Source organism: Exophiala spinifera (genome assembly GCF_000836115.1).
Source record: "Exophiala spinifera strain CBS 89968 unplaced genomic scaffold supercont1.4, whole genome shotgun sequence".
In the NCBI taxonomy this organism is placed as follows: Eukaryota; Fungi; Ascomycota; class Eurotiomycetes; order Chaetothyriales; family Herpotrichiellaceae; genus Exophiala; species Exophiala spinifera.
Genome location: NW_015622516.1, coordinates 2384242 through 2408869, shown reverse-complemented (window position 1 = coordinate 2408869; position 24628 = coordinate 2384242). Strand labels below are relative to the sequence as shown.

Sequence of the window (24628 nt, the reverse complement as noted above, 5' to 3'; positions counted from 1 at the left end):
TGACTGAGCGTCGTTTCAGCGGACCACACCATTGACGACGGGCGTTCATAGTCCGACCATCTCAGGGCGCTGCAATAGTGCCTTCGTTCGGAGTGCGTGCAGGGACAAGGGAGGAGAAAGGACCGCCCCCGATCCCAAAAGAATCTCACACGCTCTGTGGCAGTCCTATTGGACTCGTCGTTCTCATGGAGGCCCCAAACCCAAGCCAGTGCCGTGGATCCTCTCGGTTAGGGAAGCCAGGAAGTGACGGAGAGGTGGACCAGGGGCGGAAAACAAAGCAGCCTTGAGTGAGTTAGAGCATGGGGGAATAAAGGGCGTGATGGGCAGAGTGAAGAAAGTACTTCGAGGGAAACCTTTACCCGTTGTCGGTGTTGCTGGAGCGTCTTTCTGATGATCAGCAGGGACAGCAATTATACGCACGTTTCATCCAATGGCCATGCATGATGCCGCTCTCGCCGTGAAGCCTCACTTTAGCCTCATGGCCATGTTCTAGGTTAGGACGGTCTGTGATCGACAGGATCGACGCCTCGGTCTCACTTCGTCAATGAGACCTGTCTGCAGAGTCCTTTTGATCGAGACCTTCCATCCACCGTGAGCAAGAGATCCAAGACACTGTTCACCATCATGCCCCCTCGGTCGACTGCGCTGGAACAGCTCGAGTTCAGCAGAGAAACCGGAGGAGTCTGAGTATGCGTCTCTGATGCCATTGTTTCCAAGTATCCTGCAGTACTACTGGTACCAAATGGCTATGCAGTTCACCAAGATATCTTTGCTAAAGAGAGAGAGAGACATAGAAGCGAAGCTATATACTCGTGTTCCCTCCACCTACAATATTTCATCGATTCTGTTCCTGTCCGTCGACTGTACTTCCCTCAGCATACCCATGTCTCGTCCCCCATGCAGTCCGTACAAATAAAGAGAAGGAAATCCATCTTATCCTACACAACAGCACGGCTCCCGACCGCGCTGAAAGAAAAGCCGAAATAGAACAATTTCACCAGTGGAAACGTTCGCTTGCTCGCTTGCGCTCGTCATCTCTTTCTTCCTATGCAAACATGCCCTCATGAGATGAAAATGGGAGATTCGCGGTGAGGCTTGGGGTATGTCTAAGGTTATCATCATCTGCACGCCCATATTGTTTCTGTGGATAGAGAACTTCGTAAAGCCGGCCTTTCTCGTCCTCCTGTCAAGGTTGCTTTCGAGATAAGTCGGAAAAAGAAAAATAAAACATACTACTCCCGGCCCCTGTCATGCAGCCTATGGCCCGATGCGTTTGCTGGATCCTCGGTCTTGTCGAAGCACCTTGCTCGATTGTGTGTCTGTGTTCCCAATCCACCCTGAGCTCCTCGCTCGTGCCGAAAAGATTGTTAAAGTGTAGTTGTGCCAAAAAACTGGAATTCCATGCAAGATGCTCCTGGATGCTTGAAGGAACGTCACAAGGAAATAGACCAAAAGATAGCCAGGCATCACAATTTTTAGCCCCGAATCAAGTTGAAATCCCAAGAATGGTCCTTTTCTTCGAGATGCGCGGACTATCCATCATGCCCCCCGGAAGTAATGTGTTGGCTGGAGACCGCAGCAGCTTTAGCTTCTGCATCAGTTTGCCAATTGCCAGGTAGTCATCTGGCTCCGCGAGATTAGGATGCTGCTCCAAAAGCGCTTTGATTGTGTGGAGAGCCCTGATGTTGTCGTCTTCAGCAGGAGATGCAGGATGACTCACAGGGGACGTATCGGCAGATTTGGGGAGTGGTGGTGGAGGCATTGGCGAGAATCGTGCTTGTTCAGGGTAATGGATATCAGGCACGCTTTTATGTCTTTTCATCGTTTGCCGTGGGTCGATACCAGATAGTTCACCGTCGCCTGGAGAGGTCAATGATCGCACAGGCAAAGAAGAAGCCTCGTTTGAAGACGGCGAGGGACGAGAGTCAGAGCCGATACCCGGGACGTGAGAAAAGGTCTGGCTCCGTTGGCGACTGGAATTTCCTCTGATGTCTGGTATCGCTTCCATCATGGTAATTCCATCTGGGTCTTCCTGCACAAGTTCTGGTGTGATTGGAGACAGAACATCTCCCAGGGCGGGTTCTTCGAGGTTGTGCTCCAAAGAGGGCGAATGCCCATACGAGCCTTTTCCTGTGTCGAAGTCGAAGAACTCGTGTGTCTCTTCCCTCTTGAGGCGCAACTCCTCAAGAGTGGACATTGCAGGCGAAACCAAACCGTGTGATGAGGGTGGGGATTCATCCGCAGGTGTATGCGACAAAGATGTGGTACTAGAGTCGATGAGGGTGGGCTCCCCATCGGCGCTCTGACTGGTGATCAGGTTGTTCTTCCGTTTGAATGCTTCCAGCCACGCAGCACCTGACACTACAGCCTGATCGCTTCTGCTGAAGGAAAACACCTGGACTTGCTTGCGAAGGTCTTCATCCTTGATGGGGAGCCCTTTGACTTGCTGCTTTTTGACCCAATTGGTCAGAGTCTTTTCGAAGTCTGGCAGCTTTGCCTTGGACTTCTTCACAATTGGGCTCGTGCTTTCTTCCTTGAATTGTGGGTTCATGTACCTATCCCGCTGCCGCAGGATTTTTGACACGGTGCTATGGCAGATTAGCAGATGCTTTCGGCAATTGTGACTCCACAAGCGTACCTCCTCTCGACGTTGAATTTGGCTATTGAAGATTAGACAGTGCTTCTGATATATCGAGAGCCACATACCTCCGATTTGCGTTTGTTTCATGGTTGGATTCTGCTCAGCTTCAATGCACATTTGACGACGTTCTTCGTCAGTCAGTTTGCGCCGCGTTGGGTTGGTTTTGGCACTGGTTGGAGTGACGTCCGATGCCGTGCTTGCAGATAAAGGCGTCTGTAGGGACCCAGGCGTTTGAACAGGTGTATGGTAAGACGACGGCGGTTGCTGGCTCGCCAACATGCTCGGCCACAATCCAGTATGTGCTGTCATCAAAGGCGGCAACATTTGAGGGTGCGACGCAGCGAATGGCGAAGGACGATGCATATTGTACGCCGGCTCCAAAGGCATGGGATTTGGTGTATGATAGTCAAACGATGATAGCTCATGCAATGGTGACACTGAGGCCTGAGGGCTGGGAGAGTAAGAGCTATGGACGCTCATCCACCCATTCTGGTCGTACCCTGGGGGCTGAGACTCCTGTTGCTCTGGCGGCATGGTCATCAAGACCTGCATTGGTACTTAAGGTTTCGAAGCTTGCTCTGGTGGTTAAGCTGAGATACTGCTGTGACGATGCATACCAGTGGAAATGCACCATGCAGGTATCCGCGGAATCCACCACAGCAATTGACAGCCAGGCGTATTCGAGCTTCGTAGAGAACTTAGCAGCAGGAATGTGAAGGATAAAGAGGAGGCAAATGAGTAGGACTATCCCAACACTAGCTTGCCTGGAGAGAAGACAGAAGCATATGAAGAGGGAGACGGTCTTGATGGTGGGCGTTGTGCAGGTGCTATGATATGCGGGATGAAGGACCAGCCGTTGTGATCGAACCACAGGCACCCGGCGGGGGGTGAGATCAATTAGTCGATTTGAGGGCGAGAACGTCGGACCAGGGTTAGTAAGGTGTCTGCTGAATTAGGGCCTGAGCGATAGTCAAGAGGGACAGCGGCAGGGCTCGCTTCATGTGAGGGGTCTCTCCTTAGGCTGCAGACAGTCGGCAGGGTTCTTTACAGGGTAGGCAAGCAGGTGTGGTGTTGGTAAAGCCCGACAAGCTCGAACGGGATCGTGGTTGCGAAGAGCGCGCTCGTGTTTTCTTCCTTCTCTCGTAGGTTATCACTCACGCCAACAGTATGTCATTCACACTCGAAGGCGTGCTTGTTGGGATGCTTCCAATTTGTACAATAGACAAGGAGAGTTTTCTCAGTCGTGAGGTGTGGGTGCTAACAGGTCGGGCGGCTCCACGGCCTATAAAGCGGGAGGCTTAGGGAAGGCTAGCGGCCGGCACCTTGAAGGAACGGGCCTAAGGAGATCAGTTAGTTCAATTAGATGATGTTCGTGGGTTAGGTAGACCGTCTAGGCCGACGGTCAAGTCGCCATACTTTGTACTTTTTTATTCCTCTCCGAGAGCGGTACCGGCTGACAATTGATCCCTGAGCAGCCACCAAGTGTCGGGCCTCGAACGCTTGCAGTAGAAATTGCGAACAAGAACGTTCGGTCCGGCGTCATGCAGTGGCCCGGGTATTGGTCCTCAGGTATAGAATATTCCTCAATATAGGTCGTGAATCCGAATACTCGTGGTGAGGCAATTTGAAACAGAAATGGAAGGTAAAATGGTAACGAGGACTGAAGCGAGGGCGTCTATTCAAATGTTAAAGAACTACCCTTTTGTGTAAACCCCTGTCCGCTTCCTCCGGGCCTTCATCACTGTGCGTTAGGGCGATTGTGCACTCGTACTTGCGGTTTCGAGATGGTGCCCCACGCCACTTACAGAGATGCAATGCCAGAACGACCTTGCAAGTATTTCTCCTGGAGAGTCAATAAAAGACAGCTATAGCCTTTGCAGGCCTCGGGCGGGTGTCTAGCCTTTCGACGGACCGCCCGCAGCCGAAGCAATGACGCGGGCGATCACCCGGCCCACAGATCGTCCCAAGTACTCAATCGCACGGGCAGGCTCTACTGGAGACGTCTTACGTTGGAGAAAGCGGCCTTGGTGTCGTCAAGCTGAGGACCCGGGGGAAGTGATGCTTTACTGGACCCAACGTCAAGATTGATGTATTGTACAGTACGAGTACCGCTTGACTGACATGGCGGTACGGTTCGTGGCGAAGGCCGGTATTATTGAACTCGTGGGGGGACCATTACCAGGCCGTAGGCCAGTCCTGAACAATGGAAATCCATCATGCTTGTGTAGCCGAAGCGTGGGTCGCCAACAGAAAGTCGAGACTGGCCGGCTCGGCATCAGTGAGGAGGTGGGCAGGTAAGAAGATGATGCGATGCTCCAGACGATGCGCTTCCAGTTGTGCTCTAGTCGCCATGGCTTGTTCGCCAGGCGCCCTCTTAGGGAAGCCACCTGGTCGAAAGCTGAAAGGCATTTCGTCCGAATCTGGCGGTATCAAAGAACCTGGTGGAGAGCAGAGGAGGGCCAACAGGCAGCTTGAAACGCATTCTCTGGGCATGAATGGTCGGATGGAAGCCCTCGGCGCCAAAGCCATGGGCGAGGGGCAAATCAGCATCGCAAGAGGGCAGACGGTGGCCAGCCCGGGGCCCAAGTGGCCCAGTGCCTCTTGTCGAGAGTCCAGTCCGACGGCCCGCGGGGTCGGCAACCTCGAAGCTAGAGAAGCCACTGCAGGAGGTACTGGAGCAGGGCGTAACAATTCGTCGCTCGCAAAGGGCAGGGAGCAAAAAGCCTCAATGATTAATTAATGCCTGGTGCTTTCTTGTTGACGAGAAACAGTAGTTAGAAGTGAGAGCGAAGATTGATTATTGCAAGTGCGGGCGAGGGACCTTGCATTGTTCTCCACCAACCCTCGCAGCCGGCCACTTGGCACTCAACGTCGTCAACCATTGTGTATCCTCAACAGCAATATTCGCTCGCCTACGAAAGCCTCCCTGCACTGCTCGCCCTTTAGTCTGGGTGACTCCTCGTCCATTGCCCAACGTGTGGGCGCCAGAGTGACGTGAGTGGATATCTCCCCATCCTTGCCCGACACAGGCACCAAACACGCGCCCTCGCCCCCTCTCCTGACACCATCTGAACGAGGTCCAAAGCGGCCACGAAGAATCAGCTCATCTCAATATGCCAGCATTGGACCACTACCGGACACAATGGGGCTGGCATACTGCCATCAGCATGTCTCCGGAGACTGGAGCGCGGCCCGGAGCGTGACACCGTCGAGACTATCGTCCGGGCGGCTGCCGGAAAGGTGTCTTGCGAACGAAGCAGCGGGGCATTGGGCGAACAGCCAGGACCAGGATGATGTTGGGTCCCGTGTCGCCCGAAAGTGCATTTCAAGTGTGGCTTCTGGGTGTGCCCAAGCCACCTCGCTCCTGATGCAGAGAGAAGCTCAGCATGCAGAAACGAGGAATCATAGTCGGGGGATGGAGATGTCAAGATCCCCGTCTCACCGGCCCACGAGTTTGACACCTGCAAGTGCAAGGAATGCACAGGAGATCCTTGCACCATGGCTGCCCGCATGCAAGCCGCAAAAGGTTGCCAAATCCATGCAGCCTTTGCGGAGGAAACTGAACTGCTCCTCGTGGTAACCAATCACTATTTCACCCTCCGGTAGAAATCCACCCCAAAGGTGGTTGTTGCTCCGGTCAGGGCGGCTGCGGTCTCAGACTTGCAGGAAGTTGAGCTCGTGTATACACAAACTAAGCTTACTAAGGCAATTTTCCTTTGCTTTGGCCAGTTTGAACCGTTCAGAAGTGTATGCAGCTTTTCGTGCACGCTTCCTGGAACTCATAAATCGTGGCCAGCAAGAGTTTCTCCGGCCCATCAAGGCATGTGTATTGGTTTGGTCCTGGGGCCCGTCTCTTGCTCTGCTCATCTCCACACCCAGCTGGAATCAGCCGAGGATGGTCGCCGCCAACCTGCGCTATTCTGTTTGATTTTCGGATCCCGCTACAACTTTGCTCCAACACCTTGTACTTTTGCTACAGTATTACCGCGCTTTCCTTGGCCGTTGCTGCTCTAAATCAAAGCCATTTGCGACCGACGCCGAAGCAATGTGAAGGTGACAAGTCCTATTGCGCAAAGGAGGGTCGTAGCAAGATGGCTCAATGTTGGGCCGGCGGATGACTAGCCAGGAACCTGGCCGTTCTCAGCATCCATCTTTGGAGTCTGAATGCCTTAGTTGGTACTCTGGAAGTTATATCCGTACCATGGGGGCGGTCACTAGTGACGGCTGGAAAGTCGGGATCCGGTCGACGGGGATGTCGGAAGGCGAGGTAGCTAGCCTTGTCGAGGTGTACACGGGGTCCGACCCTGGATACATACCTCAAAACTGGTCCAGGGTGAAGGATCAAAAACACGATTAGGTGATAGGTAGGTTCCCTGAATGATCGAACGTCTCACTTTTTGACAATAGTGACTGGGGATCTGATGAGCAACTGGGGCACAAAGGAGAAGGGGGAAGAGACGTACCGATATCCTCATCTGCCAATTCATGCTGCAGACCCACCCGTTGAGGTTGGTGCTTCACAGAGCGGCCGTAGACAATGGCATGCTTGAATTGCTCAAGGATGGATCTATGGATTTGATTACACTGGCGCACGTTAGTCGAAGCAACATTCTCGCAGAAGGAGATTACTGACAAAATCTTCCACTGTGGAAGCATTCTTCCTAAGAACTACCGGCGTAGAATAATCTGGCTGCTTGCCTTTTGGCTTGGTATAAACTCGTTTCAGTTGAAGCTTTTCCCACATCAGCTCCAGTAACTCGTCAATATTCCAGCCATGTTCGGAGCTGATGGGACAAGCATTGGGGATGCGGTATAAGAGATCCAACTCTTCAATCGAAATCGAGTCAATCTTGTTGAGGGCGTAGATGACTGGTATGTAACTCCTGCTTTTGGCTTCCAACACATCGATCAAGTCGTCGATGGTGGCATCACAGCGAATTGCAATATCTGCTGAATTGATGCGGTACTCGTTCATAACCGCCTTGATCTCGTCGTGGTCGATGTGTGTCAGAGGAACTGTGCTGGTGATGTTCAGACCGCCCTTGTCCTTCTTCTTGAACACAATATTGGGTGGCTCCTTGTTAATACGAATGCCAAAACCTTCCAGCTCGTTCTCAATGACACGCTTATCAGTCAGAGGCTTGTTTACATCAAGGACAATGAAGATCAAATGGCAAGTTTTCGCCACAGCAATGACCTGACGACCTCGACCCTTGCCGTCTTTTGCGCCTTGGATGATGCCGGGTAAATCCAGCATTTGAATAGCTGCACCATTGTACATGACTTGACCAGGGACGGTGGTCAAGGTCGTGAATTCATAGGCGGCTGCTTCAGAATGCTGCCCGGTTAAGCGACTCATGAGGGTCGACTTACCCACTGAAGGGAAGCCAATGAAGCCGACTGAAGCGACGCCGGTTCTTGCAACGTCGAAGCCGCTGCCACCACCTCCTCCTGATGACGAAGGGGTCAATAGCTCCCTCTTCAGCTTTGCCAATTTTGCCTTGAGTTGGCCCAGATGAAAAGAAGTGGCTTTGTTCTTCTGCGTCTTGGCCATCTCGGCCTCAATGTCCTTGATCTTGTCTACTGTGGTCGCCATCTTGTCCGAAAGGGGCTAATTACCACTCAGGGAGAAAGGCCAGGGAGAGATGCCGAGCAGGGGAGGGAAGGCAGGTGAGGATCTTCGGTTTTTCTGGGAGGAAGCCAGAAAAGGCCCACTACGAATACTTTCCGTTGGAGGATTCGAAGCCAGGTGCAGGAGGGCCTGAGATGTGGGAAGTGTGTAGAATAGCAGCCGCGCTGTGTAACGAGGACTTTTGCGAAATTTTGTGCGACGTGAGTCAAGTGTATCGACTACCGAACAGTTGGTGTTGAGGTGAGTGACGATTGCGATGGAGAATGTGACATGGTGTGTGTGTCCGAAAGCCAACTTTTGCTTAGTGTGTTGGGTTTCGTGGCGCCGGCACGACTGCAAGTATTTGCCCCGCGGGCGCAGGCTGGTGGCACCTCGCATCAGGCACCAAAAGGCGATGGCGATGCCCGAAGGGCCCCTAGACCGGGTATGGTGCATGCCCGTACGTCTCGCTAAACTTGCTCCCTACCAAGTGGCCATTGCCCTAGGTAATAGCGCTGCAAGGCGAGCCAGTGTTTAATCACGTGATCGAGCTCCAGTACGTGTAGCTCCTCGTATTCGTACCTGGATTTTTCTCGGTCTTGTCAATGGCCAGTACTGCTCGTCCTAGAATTTGCTCACCAACACCTTGGTACCTACAGTACATCTTGCCCTGGACTCATAACAACAATGCAACAAATTGACCAGACTCACACTTCAAACCAGAGCCTGCGTCGGTGAGCATGTTTTACGCGGCCCTCTGGGACGGACACCTAAGCCCAAGCCAATCATTCCCCTAGACCTCGAATACCCGTGAAATTCCGTTCGGTGTTCAAGAGTCCATGCTTTGATATTCTGATCCCCGACAACCCGATAACACTGTTCAAAAGAGACCAGATCAGCCTTTATCTTTCGGTCAGCTGCAGTTATCCAGCCTCAACAAGTACGTGGTCAGCAGATCCAATCTACCCAGGAGTCAATGTGTGAGTGAATGACGACGCTCTCTTTGCCCTGATAAGTCCTGGCAACCTCTCTTTCGACGCTGGCAGTACAGAACACCGCCGTTCAGTATCCGTTACTCGCATGCAGGCTTCTGTCTGCTCTGGCTTGTGCTGTAAACATTCGCCTTGCGTAACCTCCTGGTTGGAAGGCGTTCTTGCCTGACAAAGAAGCCGCACACCGCCAGACGCAGAGTTGCTTCACTTGACCTGTTTCGGAGGACCACATATACTTCAATCGCCCATTTCTACATTCTATTTTCCTCAAGATTCCCTTCTCTTCTCTTTTTCCTCATCCTCATACTCAACCCAAAACATCAAACTCCCCAAACAAGATGCTGTCCTATCCAGTAACCGTCATGGGCAACGAACACCACATGGTTGACGCCTTTGGGCCGAAGGCTGGTGCAACACAGTCATCCCGCCGCGATGACAATTCTAATGAATTCCACCGGCTCGTCCGTGCCCTCTCAGACGTCCTGGGCCCGTCGTCGGGTATCAACTCAGAAGATGTCGATGAGAACGACCTTATTCGGCTGATGGAGGAGTACGACTCCCAGGAAGGTGACTGGTGTCGGTACGCCTTTTCCGACCCGAGCCGGAACTATACTCGGAACCTCGTGGACGAGGGCAATGGCAAGTCCAACCTTCTGCTCCTCGTCTGGAATCCTTGCAAAGCTAGTCCAATCCACGACCATGCCGACGCCCACTGCGTCATGAAGGTTCTCAAAGGAACCCTCAAGGAGACCTTGTATTCGGTGCCACCAGGTCAGAGCGAAAGTGACAGCAGTTCTCCTGGTGCAGCCACGCCTCCTCAAATAGTCAAGGAGACTTTGTATCATGAAAATCAAGTCACCTACATTTCAGATAAGATCGGCGTCCACAAAATCTCCAACCCATCACTTACGGAAGTGGCGATATCGCTGCATCTGTACACGCCTCCACACGCTGCACACTATGGCTTCAACATATTTGATGAGAAGACTGGGAAGCCAACACACATCCAACAGGCCGGGTTTTTCTCTGATCGAGGAACGGTGATCGAGAAGTGCAAGTTTGGTTCCTTTTAGGTGTGAATCGCGGCGATGTTATATGTCTATCGTTGAAAATGCACACTTGGTAAGTGCTTTTGTCAAGCCTGGTGTTCACAGGTGTTCAGAGAGGGTTTGAGGGCCACCTGGGCAGGGTAGGGGCGTTTGGGTTGCATGACAGTGAAGATATGGAGGACTATGTTTGCCCCGTGTTTTGGATCTCATCTTTTTGGGATCTGTCCGTCCAATTTTTAACCTGTCAGGGATTTATGTGGGAAGGTACGGCCATATGCGATTCTCTCTTTTCTGATCCCTTTCAACAGATAATCCCGAGGCCCAGTATGGTATCTAATTTTGTTTACCGAGGCGTCGGACGCAAAACAAGGATCTATCGATCCATTATATAGGCGTTCTTTTTTTCTTTCTCAACGCGACAAGAAAATGTTCAAGGTGAAATTTCCGTTTCTCGTACTTCGGACAATTGCGTATGTCGTGCTTACTGCCCTCGGCATGCTGGATACAAAAGAGTGATTACTCGTAGATAGGGCAACGACCCCGTTGCTCCAAGTCCACCAGCTTTTAAGCTATCTGAGGAGAAGCGCTGTAAAGGCACGAGCGGGAATCGAGTTCCACAATGCGTTTTGTCAACTAGCTTGTGGTCCTGCACGCGCGCCCAATGAGAGACAGAAGCGCCGTGCCGCTGATGATGGAGGTGGCAGAAACGGGGATGCGGATGGAGATGTGCGTTTGATGCTGAGAAGTCAAAGTAGGATGCCATGGCACATATATCTGCGCAGTTTCGCCCGGTTCAAGTCAAAACGAGTGTGTCACAACTTATCACGATTTAGGTATCTTTTATTTGTCCAGACAGCCCGAGGAAGTAGGTACCTAGGTACATCTCTTGTTTAGGGGGATACCTGGATAGGACCTTCGGTAGGGAGACGATCAGCAGCGGACGGCGGGTCATATAACAAATTGTACCCGAGACCAGACTTCTACTCTCGAACCCAGAGGCACTCACTCTCACTTGTGTATTCTCCAATCTCCGTACTCTTCGGTACTCGTCATCTCACCATGCCTCCTCTGACGGCGGAGCAAATAGACGCAATCACCAAATCGGTGCACGACAACTTCGCGGCGCAACTGTCGTATACGCAGCAACTCATCAGGTTCGGAGGGCAGCGCGGCGAAGAAGGGGCCGTGCAAGACTTTGTGTTCGACGCCTTCGCCACGCGCGGCTATGCGCCCGTCAAGTTCGATATGGACGAGTCGGCGCTCGGGAAGCACGAGGGAGCGGGAAAGTTTAGCCCGACGCACAGTCGCGCTCCCGTGGTCGTGGGCGTGCACAAGCCCAAGGCTCAGTGCGAGGGCGGGAAGAGCCTGATTCTCAACGGGCACATTGACATTGTCCCCCTTGGGCCCGTGGACATGTGGGCGGACGATCCGTACAGTGGGAAGATCGAAGGCGACAAGCTTTATGGTCGTAAGTTTGTTGTTTTCCTCAGGCTACACTTGACCCTCCTCCTCCTCCTCCTCCTCCTCTTCGCTCCTCCATTAGTCCCTTAACTCTTTGCTACGACGTCCTGCCTAGTTTCATGTCTCGTCGACGTCTTGATGACCATCATCTTTGCTGCTCCGACTCCCAATAACCATGATAACGAGACTGACGATAGAACAACCAAGGTGGTGCCGCCGATATGCGCTCGGGCCATGCGAGTAACATCTTCGCCCTTGATGCTCTTCGAAACATCGGCCTTCAACCGGCATCGGAAGTCATTATCCAGTCTGTCCCCGAGGAGGAATCGACGGGCAATGGCACGATGATGACCCACCTGAAAGGCTACAAGGCCGATGCGGTTCTTATCCCGGAACCCGTACAGGAGCAGCTTGTGCGGGCAAATGTTGGTGTCTTGTGGTTCCAGATCGAGGTCAGAGGCCGACCGGTGCATGTAAGGACCATGGGAACAGGCGTGAACGCAGTCGACGCATGCTGGGGAGTCGTGGGAGCACTGCGCGAGCTCGAAGCCGAGTGGAATCAGCGACATGCGAAGACGAAGTATTTCGAGGAGGAAAATCATCCCTTGAGTAAGTCAATCCTCTCGTTTCCTATGAATATCACATCCAGTAGAGGTTCGCCGCAACCGACAAACGCTTCCACAGTATTCGATGCGCGACGGGATGGCTCCGCCCAGATTCCCATCTGAGGCCCAAGTTGCAATTCCGCTTGGCTGGGTCTTATAGATGACAAAAGGCTCAAAGTTACATGAACCCGGGTTGTTCAGGTCTTATCAGCGAACTAACAGTCACGCTGGATCGGACGTCGCTGACCATTTCCCAAAACAGACTTGAATATTGCAATAGTCAATGCCGGCGACTGGGCAAGCTCGGTGCCTGCTTGGTGCAAGATCGACTGCCGAGTTGCCATCACTCCTGGCACCACGGCCAAATCCGCCGCCGACGAAATCGAAACCAAGGTCGCAACATACGCTGCATCTCACCCATACCTCAGCAACAACCCGCCCAAGGTGATCTGGAATGGCTTCTTTGCAGAAGGATATGCCTTGGAGCCGGGGACCGAAGCGGAAAACATCCTTCGGAAGGCCCACAAACAGGCGACAGGAAGCGAACTCACCACTCAGACGTCCACGGCGTATCTAGACGCAAGGGTGCATAGCTTGTACGACAAGATCCCAGCACTTGTGTATGGGCCAATCGGTGAGGATGTACATGGATTCGACGAGTGGGTGAGTATCGAAAGCGTAAAGAAAGTGACGGTGGCCATGGCCCTGTTCATTGCGGAATGGTGTGGAGTAGAAAAGATATAGAGTGGACTTCTCGTCTACACAGCCTGTGAGGTCGCGGTTTAATACTCGACCGGCAGGTCAATATCAATGATGATAGGTTTGTGGAACTTCTTTCCAGCCTTATGCGGCCAATTCGTTGCCATGTATGCAGCATTCACGATGCAAGTCTCCCGTCTTCCCTCGCGACCCAAAATTGCCTCTTGATCGGATCTTGAGCTGGATGCCGGACCACCTTGGCCCCGAGAAGACAGCATTTTGATGCTGTGCAGATCGGGTACCGATGAAAGTGGGCGCTGAGCTTTGTCAAAGTCTGGAAAGGGCAGTGGATCAGGAGTTGGCAGAGTGAGGCGGACAGTTCCATTCATGTTGTCGTCGGACGATATGTCGTCCCAGGCACCGTCAACTCCAGTGCCACGAAATCGATACAATTGTTGATTGCCCACCAGAGGTCCAGCACTCCCGTCATTGTTCAGCATCAAAGACTTGGCTCTAGACGACAGGTCAACAGTGTATTGCTTCTTACTTTCCGGATGCGCATCTTCCCAGTAGCGGATATCCTGCTCTCTGAACTTGATATTAGGAGACGACAAGTCCCAGCTGACCACCTCTACTCCGTATGCTTCGTGAATATGTCCACAGACGAATAAGCGTGGGCGGACTCTCCACAGTGTCTGGCGGAGTATCTCGCATCCTGCCGTTCCTCGCGTGCTACATTCATCTCGGTGGAATTTTGCCGGAGTGTGCGTTACCACAATGTCCGAGTCCAACGGGATCTGATCCCACAGAGCAGAGGCTTCTTCGGCAGAATAGCCAAAAGCCCAGAATCCTCTTGAGGGGGAGTAAGGCGAACCAAAGATCTTCAACGGAGTGACAGCGCCATCATCGTGCGCGAGCCGTACCAATCTTGACTCATGATTTAGGTATATGATCGAGTGTGATGACAGGAGGGCAATAAACTGCTCGGGGTCTTCCCTTTTCTGGTTATGGAAGTAAGTTCCATATTCTCTATAGAAATCGACGTCGGCAGTAACATCGTGGTTACCACAAACAACGATCTTGAGCTTGAAGTTTGTCTTTGCCAGCCAGGAGACCGTCTTTTCAAGTTCGGACCGACTTCCGTTGTTCGTGAGATCCCCGGCATGTATGAGGATGTCTCCAGAGGGAAGCCTGGGCGTCTGATTGTGAGTATCAGAAATACAGACTATGCGGGTCCGTCTAGTAGACATGTGAGGCGGATGATGTACGATGTTTCTCAGTTAGGTCTGTGGTGCTGTAGCCTGCGAGATTTCATCTTGGTGCTGAAACCAGAATTGATACGTTGCTCCCCTACAGAGAGTATGAGTGTGACGCATGCCTCATATGGACTGAATATTCCTTCACGAGAAACCCCGAGGTGACTTCCTCTGCGTTGTGCGGCTTCCTCTGGCCCATCCGAAGCTCAAATAGACGTCAAGTGCTTCGTAGACTGCAGGGTTCGACTGATCCGATCGTGGGGCTGTGACTTTCGAGAACCGTGCATTGGATGACCTGCACTCGAAGCCTGGCGTGCAGGCGACGCATGCAGGAACCAGGACTAAAAATTAGATGATGATGAAAGTTTGGCTAATGGGACAGGGACCGCAGCGAGCTCGGAGGTGTCGTCGTCCTTTGCAGCGTTCTCTACCTGCCCAGCATCAGCGAGCCTCACTCAAACAATAATGCAACAGTAGCAGCTATCAATTGGGTAGGTGGACAGTCGATCAATGGGTTGCTTCGTGAGATGGAAGAGTCCACGTTGTGGTGGTGGATTTGGGGTGATGCTGGAGTTCGGAACGAGCCTTTGCAGGGGCTCAACGGGCCTACACACTTGCGATAGCGCCTATAAGCACCAATATGGGGTCGCCCAACAGCCACCAAGAATTGAATATTCGTACGGTAAGGTACAGTAGTTTGACGAGCAGATAGGATTTGTTGGTGTCCCTGTAAGCTGTATGATGTACAGTATCTTGTTGACCCCCCTGACCCTCGCCATCCTCCATCAGCGCCATGCTATAAGCGTAGATGGCGTCCACAATCTGTAACCTTAGTGTCTGTCTAGATGGCCTCAGGGCTCCAGAGCAATGCACTCTGTCGTCCGCAGAGCGTCCGCCCGCCAGATCTTTCCCCGTTGAAGCCAAATGTGACAGGTACTCTCGATTCGCGCTTGGTGATGCACCGATGTTGCCAGTGGCGTAGAATTCATGCTCATGCAGCCCGTAGTTGGTGTGACCACGCAAGTCAACAGCTAAGCAACACGGCATAAAGAGGAGAAGACACCTTCGTGGCCAGCGTCCGGATCCCTTCGTGGTCAATCGACCAGAGATCAGAGGGTTTCTGAGAGCAGCCCCAGTGTTGCGAAAAGGGCCGCCCTTGGGAATTTCACCATCGCACAAGCGAAGAAGACTAGCCAGGGGAGGCGATCCATGTATCAAATCAGCACATGGAAAACACGTCGACGACAACAGTTGCTTCACCTCCGCTCTCCTGTCGTGCCTTCACTTCTCCCCCATGTATCAGCAATCACTCTCTCCGCGACGACGCCCATCATGATCTTTGTCTGCGCGTCTCCGATGCGTCTTCCTTCCGACGACACACTCCACATCCTTCCACCGTCTGCATCATCGCTCCCGCTGTCAGCCATGACTTGACATGCATGCGCCCACCACTCCGGAAAAAGCCCAAACTCACTGCGACTCCCACGACCACCGCCAATTCTGGTGACAGCCTACAGAATTCTGACGTGTCGAGGTCTGGGATGCTGAAACCAGTTGGTCTGCAAAAAACCACGAGTGTCCCTTCATTCAACCTCCACCCTCTTGACTACGACGATCCCAACGACTGTCGACCATCCACGTCTAGTGCTGCTCAGCCTGCAATCGCCCTGCACAGAATCCACTCGAGTTCTAATCACCGATCATTGTCCCAGAAAAGACCGCCAGCGTCGCACAGTAGCTATCCTGTCGAAACGATCTGTGGCCCGCCGCCTTCCTACAGCACTCAGCAGACTCGGTCGCAGGATAAGATCCGAGCAGTCGATCGCCAACTCGGGCCTCAACCGACGAGTATTACGACGCGTGACACGCCCTCCCACAACATCAATGAGCAGCCACACGAACCCAAGAAATACCTCGCACAGTCATCGCTGGTAACGCGGGTCCCGATCGCGTCCTCCAGCGCAGAATCTGTTTCCGACGAAATCAACACACAAGACACGTCAGACCGAGACACTCCCATCACGCCAGACGACCTCGGTTCCTTGGTGGGTGCCACGGAGCGATCAACAATGGCTGAGTCCTTTGTGTCCGCGGAACAGGACCTATCAGAGCAGCGACTGAAACCGAGTCCCATTGACGAAGACAGCAAAGGGTCGAGCAGCGACGAGCGGAAAAGCGAGGATTTGTTCTTGAACATTGCAAAGACAGATGCATCTCGAAGTTCTCAAGTTCATTCCAACATTGACAAGAGACGGTCCCGCATTTCGTTACCATTCTTTTCCAACGCCCGGCCAACGACGGGATACAAGTCCTCCCCCATCCAAGATCGCTTTGACACATCAAGCTTGTCAGGTCGGTCAGAGGCTCTGAAGTACTACAGCAAGCGAGCGTCTCTTGGACAACATGTACCCGGTGCGCTTTCACGAGCATACACCGAAGACACGCTCCGGCCTGATTCACTGGCTTCTCCGCAAGACACTCGGGGTATTCAAGACGGTGACTTGTCACGACGAACGCTCTCTCGACGTTACTCAAATGCAAATACAAGCGTTACTGGTGAACCATTTAGCCGTCATCTGCAGCGTCCAAGTACTGCTCGCAACAGCCGCCTGGTTTCTGATTCAGGGTTCTTGGACCGCTCGAAAGTACCTGATCACAACGCCACAGAGTCGACCATCTCTACCACGGCCCCTTCTACCGTCTGGGATGAGCTCGACGATCTCAAATCGAGAATTCGAAAGCTTGAACTCACTGGAAAGCTGCCTCCCTCGTCAGCTGCTGCAATGACCACGTCTGAGAGACCCAAAACTGCAACCACGGCGGCAACAACACTTTCCTCGTCGCCAAAACCAAAACCTGGTGCTGCTCCTTTGCAGTCTGCAATTGAAGGCATACCATCCAATGTTCACCCCACACTTCATGAAGCGCTTGGCAAGGCTAAATCTGCGCTGAGCAGTGAATTGTATCAGAAATTGCAGGCTACCGCCCAGGATGCATTACAACTTTCCATCATGATGACTCCAGAGGGATATACCGGAACTGGTAGCACTATCGGCGCCTCTGCGGTGTCTGAACGTCAAGTACGGCGACGAACCGAAAGCATGTGCAGGAGCCTGACGGAACTGGCCATTGCAATATTGGCAGAGAACAAACAAGCACCAACACCAGGTACCCGGCCTTCCAGCCGAGACACATACGCTCCCTCTTCTCTAGGTCTTCGCAGCCGTCGATATAGCAACGAACCAAATGACCGTCCTCCGGTGTCGGCGAGAGTGCAGTCTCGGCTAGAAAGTAGGCGGACCAGCATCCCCCTGGGTGCCACGTTGAGTCCACAAGGGGCAACGCCCGAACATACCTACCAGACGCCTCCTACAGCGCTACCGCAAGTCCCAGCGACTTCGTCGTCCAGGCTTGGATCTACATCTAACTCGTTGCGAAGCAGGAGGACTCCTGGACAAACAGACGGGATCACTGCCGACGAAGAGGCAAGCCCTTCTGTCCGACCCGTGAGTCGAGCTATGACAGAGGTGAGCACCTATCGTAATTTGGCCCGGGATCGTGCTGCGTACTCTCGGGAGTACACTGCCCAACACCCTATGCCCCAACACGCCAGACCTAGGTCGCGCGAGACGAGCAATCCCATGAGGAGCGCGATGCCGTCGAATGTGAGCTCCAGCTTGATCTCCAGGCGAAAGCATGCCAGTCCAGCAAGCTTGGTTGGAACCCCAGATGGAAATCCTACAACACCAAAAGATCAATGGGGCCGAATCACAATTGTACCCGCGGCCATGTCTAGTCCCATCGAGGTAACACCAGAAAGCCAAGTAACACTCCGTCCATCCAACTCCAGAAGAAGCCTTGGATTCGCGAGCAGAATCAGTAGCGTCAGCAGTCGCCTAAGAGCGGCAAAGGCCGAGCGTAGCGCCAGCATAAGGGAGACCCCGGATTCCGAGGCATTGCGAAATATTGCACCATCAGGTCCGGAATTGGATAATATGGCGTTAGAAAGACACAATTCAGGCCATAGCGTTGGATTGGGATGACGACACTGTTGTCAAGATTGTAACATATCATGTACGAAGACAGCGTCGAGAAGGCAGTCCTTCTCCATGGCCTAGTCCATTGTTTGTCCTCAAAACAAGACTGGTGAGGACCATTGGATCGGTCTGGAAGTATTAGACTTAATTAAGCAAGCCGCGTCCATGGCGCTGCGGTTTTTGAGCGACGTGTGTGGTGTTGCCCTGTCCTCCTTTTCCTCCTGATTCTCCCATGCCTGGTTGATTGGCAGGAGATGGCATTTGGCAGACGTCGGTTCGGATTCGATGCCAACAGATCCAATCAACAAGTCTGACGAGGCTTCACGCCCATCCACGTGCTGGCGAAATTTTCAACGCTGATGAGTCTCTTCCCCACCGGCCTCGTATGGAGTGTGGTGTCATGGCCGATGCCCGAAGCCCGCTGCAGCCGGACGATTCCAATGACTAACAAGCAACAGCACAGCGTTGCGGCGTCTCGCATTGTCTATGGGCAGGCTCAGTCATGGAATGTGCTCGCCCAAGGATGTCTCGCCCACAGTGGGAACGTGCCTGGACACGCCATTGTCGACGAATTTTGGACAATGAGCACCTTAACCCGTTTGAGGACCTTAATTGGCCAGGCGGATGTCGCCATAACCAATGATGATTGCATGTGTGTCCTCTGTGACTTCTGCTGCAGCCATGACACACGAGTATAAGGAACGAGGCATTTCCACCGTCGAGGACAGTCTCCAGCTGCCCACTTCCTTCGAGCAACAGGGAACAACAACAACTACACAGGGAAGACTGGGAAGGGCCAGATCTCTACCTGGTTGGCCTGCCTGCAATTTCGAAACATCAGTGACATCAACTGGCTCGGCATCCCGAACTCCTCCTGCGGGCACAATCCATCACTGCAGGCATTCGACGCGTACGAAAGTTTCGACCGACTGATTCTATTACAGCCAACACCTCTGGTCACGCCATATCTCAGTGACTCACTGTCCATTAAAGAAATCATCTCCCTCCCACCATCCCGTACTCGTACCGTCGCTTCTATATCGAAACATCTTCACTGAACTTGACCAAAGCCATCATCTCCTTGATCGCCATGGCCCCTTACTCATACAACAGCCCCCCTTTGGAGTCGCCTCCCCACAGTCCGCGGTCCCTGGATTCCAATTCCGGTCGATCATCTGAGGAACGGAAATCATCCTGCACATCAGTCCAGTCAATAGCTGCCGTCTCGCCAGGCCTTGTGCCCAAAGTCCAACTGGTGCCCTACACGAGAACCGCGAGTTTTGACGTCGTCTTTTCAGATGCCGAACGAGAAGTGTTGAAAAACACCAACTTTGACTCGATGGACTTGTCCTCCCAGGACTTCGAGTTTGAAGACATCTTCACCTACGACAAGCCCCAGAAGAAGCTAGCCAAGGTGGTCGAAGTATCCAGACCGACCAGAGAACACCGGGACTGGTCGAATTTCTCTTTTTCTCATTACTCTGCGGCGATAAATGCTCGACAAAAAGTCAACCGGCAAAAGTCAGGCATCGGAGAGCTGTACATGAAGAACAAGAGGGATGCTCAGAAGTATTGAAGAGGTTGACTCTCATTTCTTTTGATGTTGAACGCCGGGCTTCATTCGACAACCTATAATTTCCCTTTGACAGATTTTTTCCTTCTTTTCGACGTATGGAGCATGTCAGGGTGAATCGGTTACGATCCTCTCACTCCACTCCATATCGCCGACTCACCATTGATACTACGACATTCGAACGACATTTTGGGGCCAAGGCGCACGGGGTTAATAAATGGATGAGACACGAAGTCACCGGTATGGGTTTTGGGTGTTCTGGAAAAAGGACTGAACTGGGCGGTAGGGATAACTTCTTGGGGACACTGCAGGGCAGGTTGGGAAAACATAACATTGCATACTTATACCCCATAGTTATCCATTTGTTGGAAATACGCGACGATCCCCTCGCATACCACTGGCCTAAGCTGGGCAGGGGCAGTCTGCACTTGCTACTCCGTATACGCGCGAGAGACCGGAGCGTCTGTAGCATTCGGACCGTCGGCGAGGTTCGCTGATGAAAATAGACCATTTCCCCTCCCTAACCTAAGAACTTCGCTTTGGAACAGTACAAAATAGATTTCGAACACGAAAGGTCGCTTACCTCTTATGGCAACAGTAAGCTGACTAGCCTCGATGGACCGAGCATACTTAGTGATTGCCATCGAAGGTCATGGGCCGATGAATCTCAGCATCGATCAACTGGTTAATGCCTGGGCCGTGGGATTCATGGCGCATCTTCAGAAGGGGAACTTGTACGGCCGATTTACCAACAAGGATCAAAATCGCACAAGGAGACGAAAAAAGCCGTTGTTTTGGGGCCAGGTGTTATTTCTGGGGGGGAATCAAAATACTTTAACTCTCCGTAGTGTTGTCCTTTTTTAGACAGCTGGACAGGTGGGCGCATGGACAACTTTGCTTTGTTTGGCTTGTAGCAATCTGAAACGAAGAGCAATCTCCATTCAGTTGAACGGTGTAGAAAATCAAGGGACAACCGGGGAGTAATACAACACAACAGTAGGCGGATGGGTGTCTTTGACTCCGTATCTACATGCTCTCTGTCGAGTTGTTGAGCATCATAGAATCAGCATCTCGCCTGCGCTGTTCGACTTGGACTTCTCACATTGGTGTCTGGACGCATCCGGGAGACAGCGGGTTTATCTGTCGATTTGTTGGCCCATGAGCTGTCTGTGGCACGCCTGGATGCGCGCGGCAAATTTCGCAGGCCAATGAGGCCGGCATGGAGAATCTTTTTATAGAAGCATTGGCACCGTTTCAGGATGGAGGGGCTTTGACCAGCCTCCCAATCGCAGCCTCAGCATGCAAACCCCTTCAGAGGCTGCAGGGAACAGTCGCCTTCACCGTCAAAGCGCTGAACAGACAGCCAGACAGCCAGACAGCCAGAGGCAGACACCACAGGCAGGCTTCAGGTGCGAGATTGCTGATCGACAGATAATTCACCGTGTCGCTGCATTCTCTCCAGCAAGTTGGGATCTTTGTATCGACTCTCGTCCCTGCTTCACCTCCGACTCCCCCATTGCGCCATATCCCGCGCCTGTGTCTCCATTCGATTTGCTATTCTCTCCCTGGCTCGAACTCCACGTTGCTGCTAGTCTTGCTTCTCTCGCTTGTCGCAGAACCCTCACCACTCAGTCGCCAGCCTCAGTCACCCTCACCTGTCCTCCGACTCGTTCACACCTGGCCGCCCTGCCCAGGACCATCGCACCCTCAGATCGTGCACACCGATACACACGCACATTCCTACGAGAAGGGCACCATCGTTCACATCTCCCGAGCCCGTATTACTTCCCAATTCTCCAGCCGCGGGGATTGGACTCGAGCGAGAGCCTCAGGCGAATTGCTGCGCCGCACTTTGGATACGCGCCGAATCTGAAACTGCAAGAGGAGCCCTTGTCGTCAGACTTCTCCCTCAAGTTGCTGCACGCTCTGTGGCATCTCTGTCGTGCTTTGTTTTGATCGTGGTACGTTGACTCAACCTCACTTCCCCAGCATCTCATTGTTCCTCTGCGACTGCGAATGCAAAAGTGATTGTCAATGCGAATTATACAATGCACCTTGGGCCATCCGCAGTCGCAGGCATAGTCACGGTCGCAAGCCACAATGTTACAAGATGCTCCAGGCAGTGCTAATTGCCATCATCGCAAAAGATCCTTCGACTTGATCAACGGTTGCGCCTCAACACGACCCTCTCCTCGTCATGGTTCGACCTCTTCAGTCTCTTCCATAGACTACCTCCCTTCCGACCCCTCCACATCATCTTCGAAGAAACGACGACCACCGTTGCCACGATTTTCTAACATGCCCATCGGAGTTGGCACGATCATGTCCACACCCTTCCCATCGTTCATGACAGTCGTTGGGGAAACCGACACAAGCGTGTCAAAGGATATGGACGAATTGCCTTTACCAGACTCAATACAAAGCGAAACTCAGATACTCATCACCGACGCAAAACCTCATTCCACATCCCTTGAGCCTACACGTTTGCACCGGGGAAGTGTCACCTCCATGACAACGGCATCCACAGACTCCTCACCTACCACTACGAATTCTACCTTTGACTCCCCCTTCCTGACAGACTCATCACCTTCTTCATCGCCAGAGTCGGCAACTTCCATGCCTCCTGTGTCGCCATTTCGAAATATAATTGCAAGGCCTCTGCCAGAACAGCAGTGCGAGCCACAGGCGCCGAATCAACTTCCCAACATAATGTCCACGGCCCCCTCAATACCGCCACCAACATTCACGGACAGCTCGAAGAATGTCAAGAAGTTGTCGCTCAACATGAACGTAGTATCTTTACCCCGACCTGCAACAGCAACTGGACTGGAGACGTCCCACGCCTTTTCCGCGCCAACCTCCCCGTTGAAGGATACCCCGAGGACGGGGCGAAAAAAGCCTACGAATTTGACGATCAGAACCCCTGGTTTTCAGCAGCTTGCCTTCTCACGGACACTGGATGTCCCCCCTACGCCGAGCTCAAGACCTTCTCTACATCATATGCAATCAACCCCTTCGCTAGCCTCGCTTGCATCCCCAACCAAGATCTCTTCCCAAGGGCTCTTTCTGCACTTGCCAGCAGGTGGTTCTGCCTACTCTGGCTCTGGCTCCGATTCAAGCAATTCTGCTCTTTCTGGGACGAACGCTCTTCCTGATTTGAAAGAGGAAGATGAGTTCCACCCTCAGAAGTCACAGGAAACTCAGGAAAAGGGATACCCAAATGGCCCAGTGCGCATCTATGATAGTGGTGTGTACCTGTATCTCGAACCTACGGCGGAAGAAGCAAGCAATTTCGATACAGTCATCAACGTGGCGAAGGAGATCGCTACTCCGTTCGAAGTGGATGCTCCCGTTCAAACGATGTCTGAACCGCAGACTGCTATTTCTGAAATGTCATTCAAATCAGCTTGGGAGTGGCCACAAGTAAGCGAATTGCAAACACCCACCACGCCGAGACCGACTTCGTTCTTACAAAAGAAACAACCCGAATATCTGCATGTGCCCTGGGATCATAATTCTGAAATCTTGGAGGACCTGTATAATTTATGCCGAATCATCGACGAGCGTGTGCAGGCCGGCAAAAAGGTCTTGGTCCATTGTCAATTGGGTGTATCTCGGTCGGCCTCGCTGGTGATTGCTTATGGCCTTTACAAAGGCTACCAGCCGGATTTCCATTCGATGTATATGTCCGTGAAAGAACGAAGTCAATGGGTTGGACCTAATATGAGCTTAATCTATCAATTGGCAGACTTCAGAGCAAATGTGGCCAGGGGTTTTTATGGCGATCACGCTTTCAATCCCAAGTCAACATGGTGGAAACTCCCCGAGTCATCCTCCCCGATCATGGACACGCCTGTTGCGAAGAAGCCAGTCCAGCAGACGTCTACGCAACCATGGGAGAGACCAACAGCAGGCCCACCCACAACCAAGCCGGCTGACCATCCTCCGGCTCCGAGCAGGCCGTCTCTTCGATTGAACAAGGCACTTCCACCGGTCCCTCTCTTTCCCAAGACCGAACCGATGGATAGGATCGAAACGCCCGTAAAGTTGAGTCAGATCCTGGACAAGATAGCCACACCTCCGAAACCGGAAGCTGTAGGCCTAGCAGCCACCGGTCCAGAAATGCGCAGTCTTTCACCAAACGTCTCGCCGAGGCCTCTTCCATTCAGAGAACGTTTCGATGAAACGCAATCGGGTGCGTCGTCACCAGAACCAGCCAAAACTCCAAGATTGGGTTTGATCACGGGCTCGCCGATGATGGATCTTGCTGCGCAGGATGTCCCAGAAACACCGTCTCTCTTTTCACCACGAGCCACTGAATTTATGGCTTCGCCTTTTGGCATTACGACAGCTGGAGATCTGGCCGTGCCCAATAAGACACCCAAGCCGGCGAGGACAAAGGGCCTGCTACTTCCGCACGAAGTGTTTGGATCCTCCGCCGAGTCAGTAGGCGACCAAATTCCTAGTGCATTTGATCCGAGAAGTCCACACCAGCAAGGCGAGGCCCCCGAAATATTGAGAAACATTGATGATTTTTTATAAACAGGCATTTCATGCACGATATGATGTGCGCATGACATTGGAATAATGTCTACCATAGACGGAGACTGCGAGCCACATTTTGTAAACAGCATGGCGTTCATGGTGCATAAGGAGCAAAAGTTACCATGGGATTGGTTATATGCATTGAAGAATCCTGACAAG

The 24628-nt window shown here is 52.6% G+C and overlaps 10 protein-coding genes across 10 annotated transcripts; 6 read left to right on the top strand and 4 right to left on the bottom strand.

The window, feature by feature from the left end:
* Positions 1–1486: 1486 nt before the first annotated feature.
* On the bottom strand, positions 1487–3193 carry PV08_06067 (uncharacterized protein; the record flags this gene model as incomplete). The annotated part of the gene is made up of 3 exons (XM_016380405.1): positions 1487–2588; positions 2639–2660; positions 2707–3193. 3 exons carry the CDS (start codon positions 3191–3193, stop codon positions 1487–1489), a joined length of 1611 nt encoding a protein of 536 aa, XP_016236232.1.
* Positions 3194–4991: 1798 nt separating this feature from the next.
* On the top strand, positions 4992–5381 carry PV08_06066 (uncharacterized protein; the record flags this gene model as incomplete). The annotated part of the gene is made up of 1 exon (XM_016380404.1): positions 4992–5381. The coding sequence occupies one exon, from the start codon at positions 4992–4994 to the stop codon at positions 5379–5381; it is 390 nt and encodes a 129-aa protein (XP_016236231.1).
* A 1650-nt stretch (positions 5382–7031) lies between these two features.
* On the bottom strand, positions 7032–8237 carry PV08_06065 (ribosome-interacting GTPase 1; the record flags this gene model as incomplete). The annotated part of the gene is made up of 3 exons (XM_016380403.1): positions 7032–7051; positions 7105–7225; positions 7275–8237. The coding sequence occupies 3 exons, from the start codon at positions 8235–8237 to the stop codon at positions 7032–7034; spliced, it is 1104 nt and encodes a 367-aa protein (XP_016236230.1).
* A 1345-nt stretch (positions 8238–9582) lies between these two features.
* PV08_06064 (uncharacterized protein) lies at positions 9583–10317 on the top strand (the record flags this gene model as incomplete). The annotated part of the gene is made up of 1 exon (XM_016380402.1): positions 9583–10317. One exon carries the CDS (start codon positions 9583–9585, stop codon positions 10315–10317), a length of 735 nt encoding a protein of 244 aa, XP_016236229.1.
* Positions 10318–11352: 1035 nt separating this feature from the next.
* PV08_06063 (uncharacterized protein) lies at positions 11353–13103 on the top strand (the record flags this gene model as incomplete). Its single annotated transcript, XM_016380401.1, has 3 exons — positions 11353–11761; positions 11962–12363; positions 12622–13103. The coding sequence occupies 3 exons, from the start codon at positions 11353–11355 to the stop codon at positions 13101–13103; spliced, it is 1293 nt and encodes a 430-aa protein (XP_016236228.1).
* A 38-nt stretch (positions 13104–13141) lies between these two features.
* PV08_06062 (uncharacterized protein) lies at positions 13142–14308 on the bottom strand (the record flags this gene model as incomplete). The annotated part of the gene is made up of 1 exon (XM_016380400.1): positions 13142–14308. One exon carries the CDS (start codon positions 14306–14308, stop codon positions 13142–13144), a length of 1167 nt encoding a protein of 388 aa, XP_016236227.1.
* A 612-nt stretch (positions 14309–14920) lies between these two features.
* On the bottom strand, positions 14921–15361 carry PV08_06061 (uncharacterized protein; the record flags this gene model as incomplete). Its single annotated transcript, XM_016380399.1, has 1 exon — positions 14921–15361. One exon carries the CDS (start codon positions 15359–15361, stop codon positions 14921–14923), a length of 441 nt encoding a protein of 146 aa, XP_016236226.1.
* A 179-nt stretch (positions 15362–15540) lies between these two features.
* PV08_06060 (uncharacterized protein) lies at positions 15541–18357 on the top strand (the record flags this gene model as incomplete). Its single annotated transcript, XM_016380398.1, has 1 exon — positions 15541–18357. The coding sequence occupies one exon, from the start codon at positions 15541–15543 to the stop codon at positions 18355–18357; it is 2817 nt and encodes a 938-aa protein (XP_016236225.1).
* A 1084-nt stretch (positions 18358–19441) lies between these two features.
* On the top strand, positions 19442–19927 carry PV08_06059 (uncharacterized protein; the record flags this gene model as incomplete). Its single annotated transcript, XM_016380397.1, has 1 exon — positions 19442–19927. One exon carries the CDS (start codon positions 19442–19444, stop codon positions 19925–19927), a length of 486 nt encoding a protein of 161 aa, XP_016236224.1.
* Positions 19928–22222: 2295 nt separating this feature from the next.
* On the top strand, positions 22223–24466 carry PV08_06058 (uncharacterized protein; the record flags this gene model as incomplete). The annotated part of the gene is made up of 1 exon (XM_016380396.1): positions 22223–24466. One exon carries the CDS (start codon positions 22223–22225, stop codon positions 24464–24466), a length of 2244 nt encoding a protein of 747 aa, XP_016236223.1.
* Between the last annotated feature and the right edge of the window lie 162 nt (positions 24467–24628).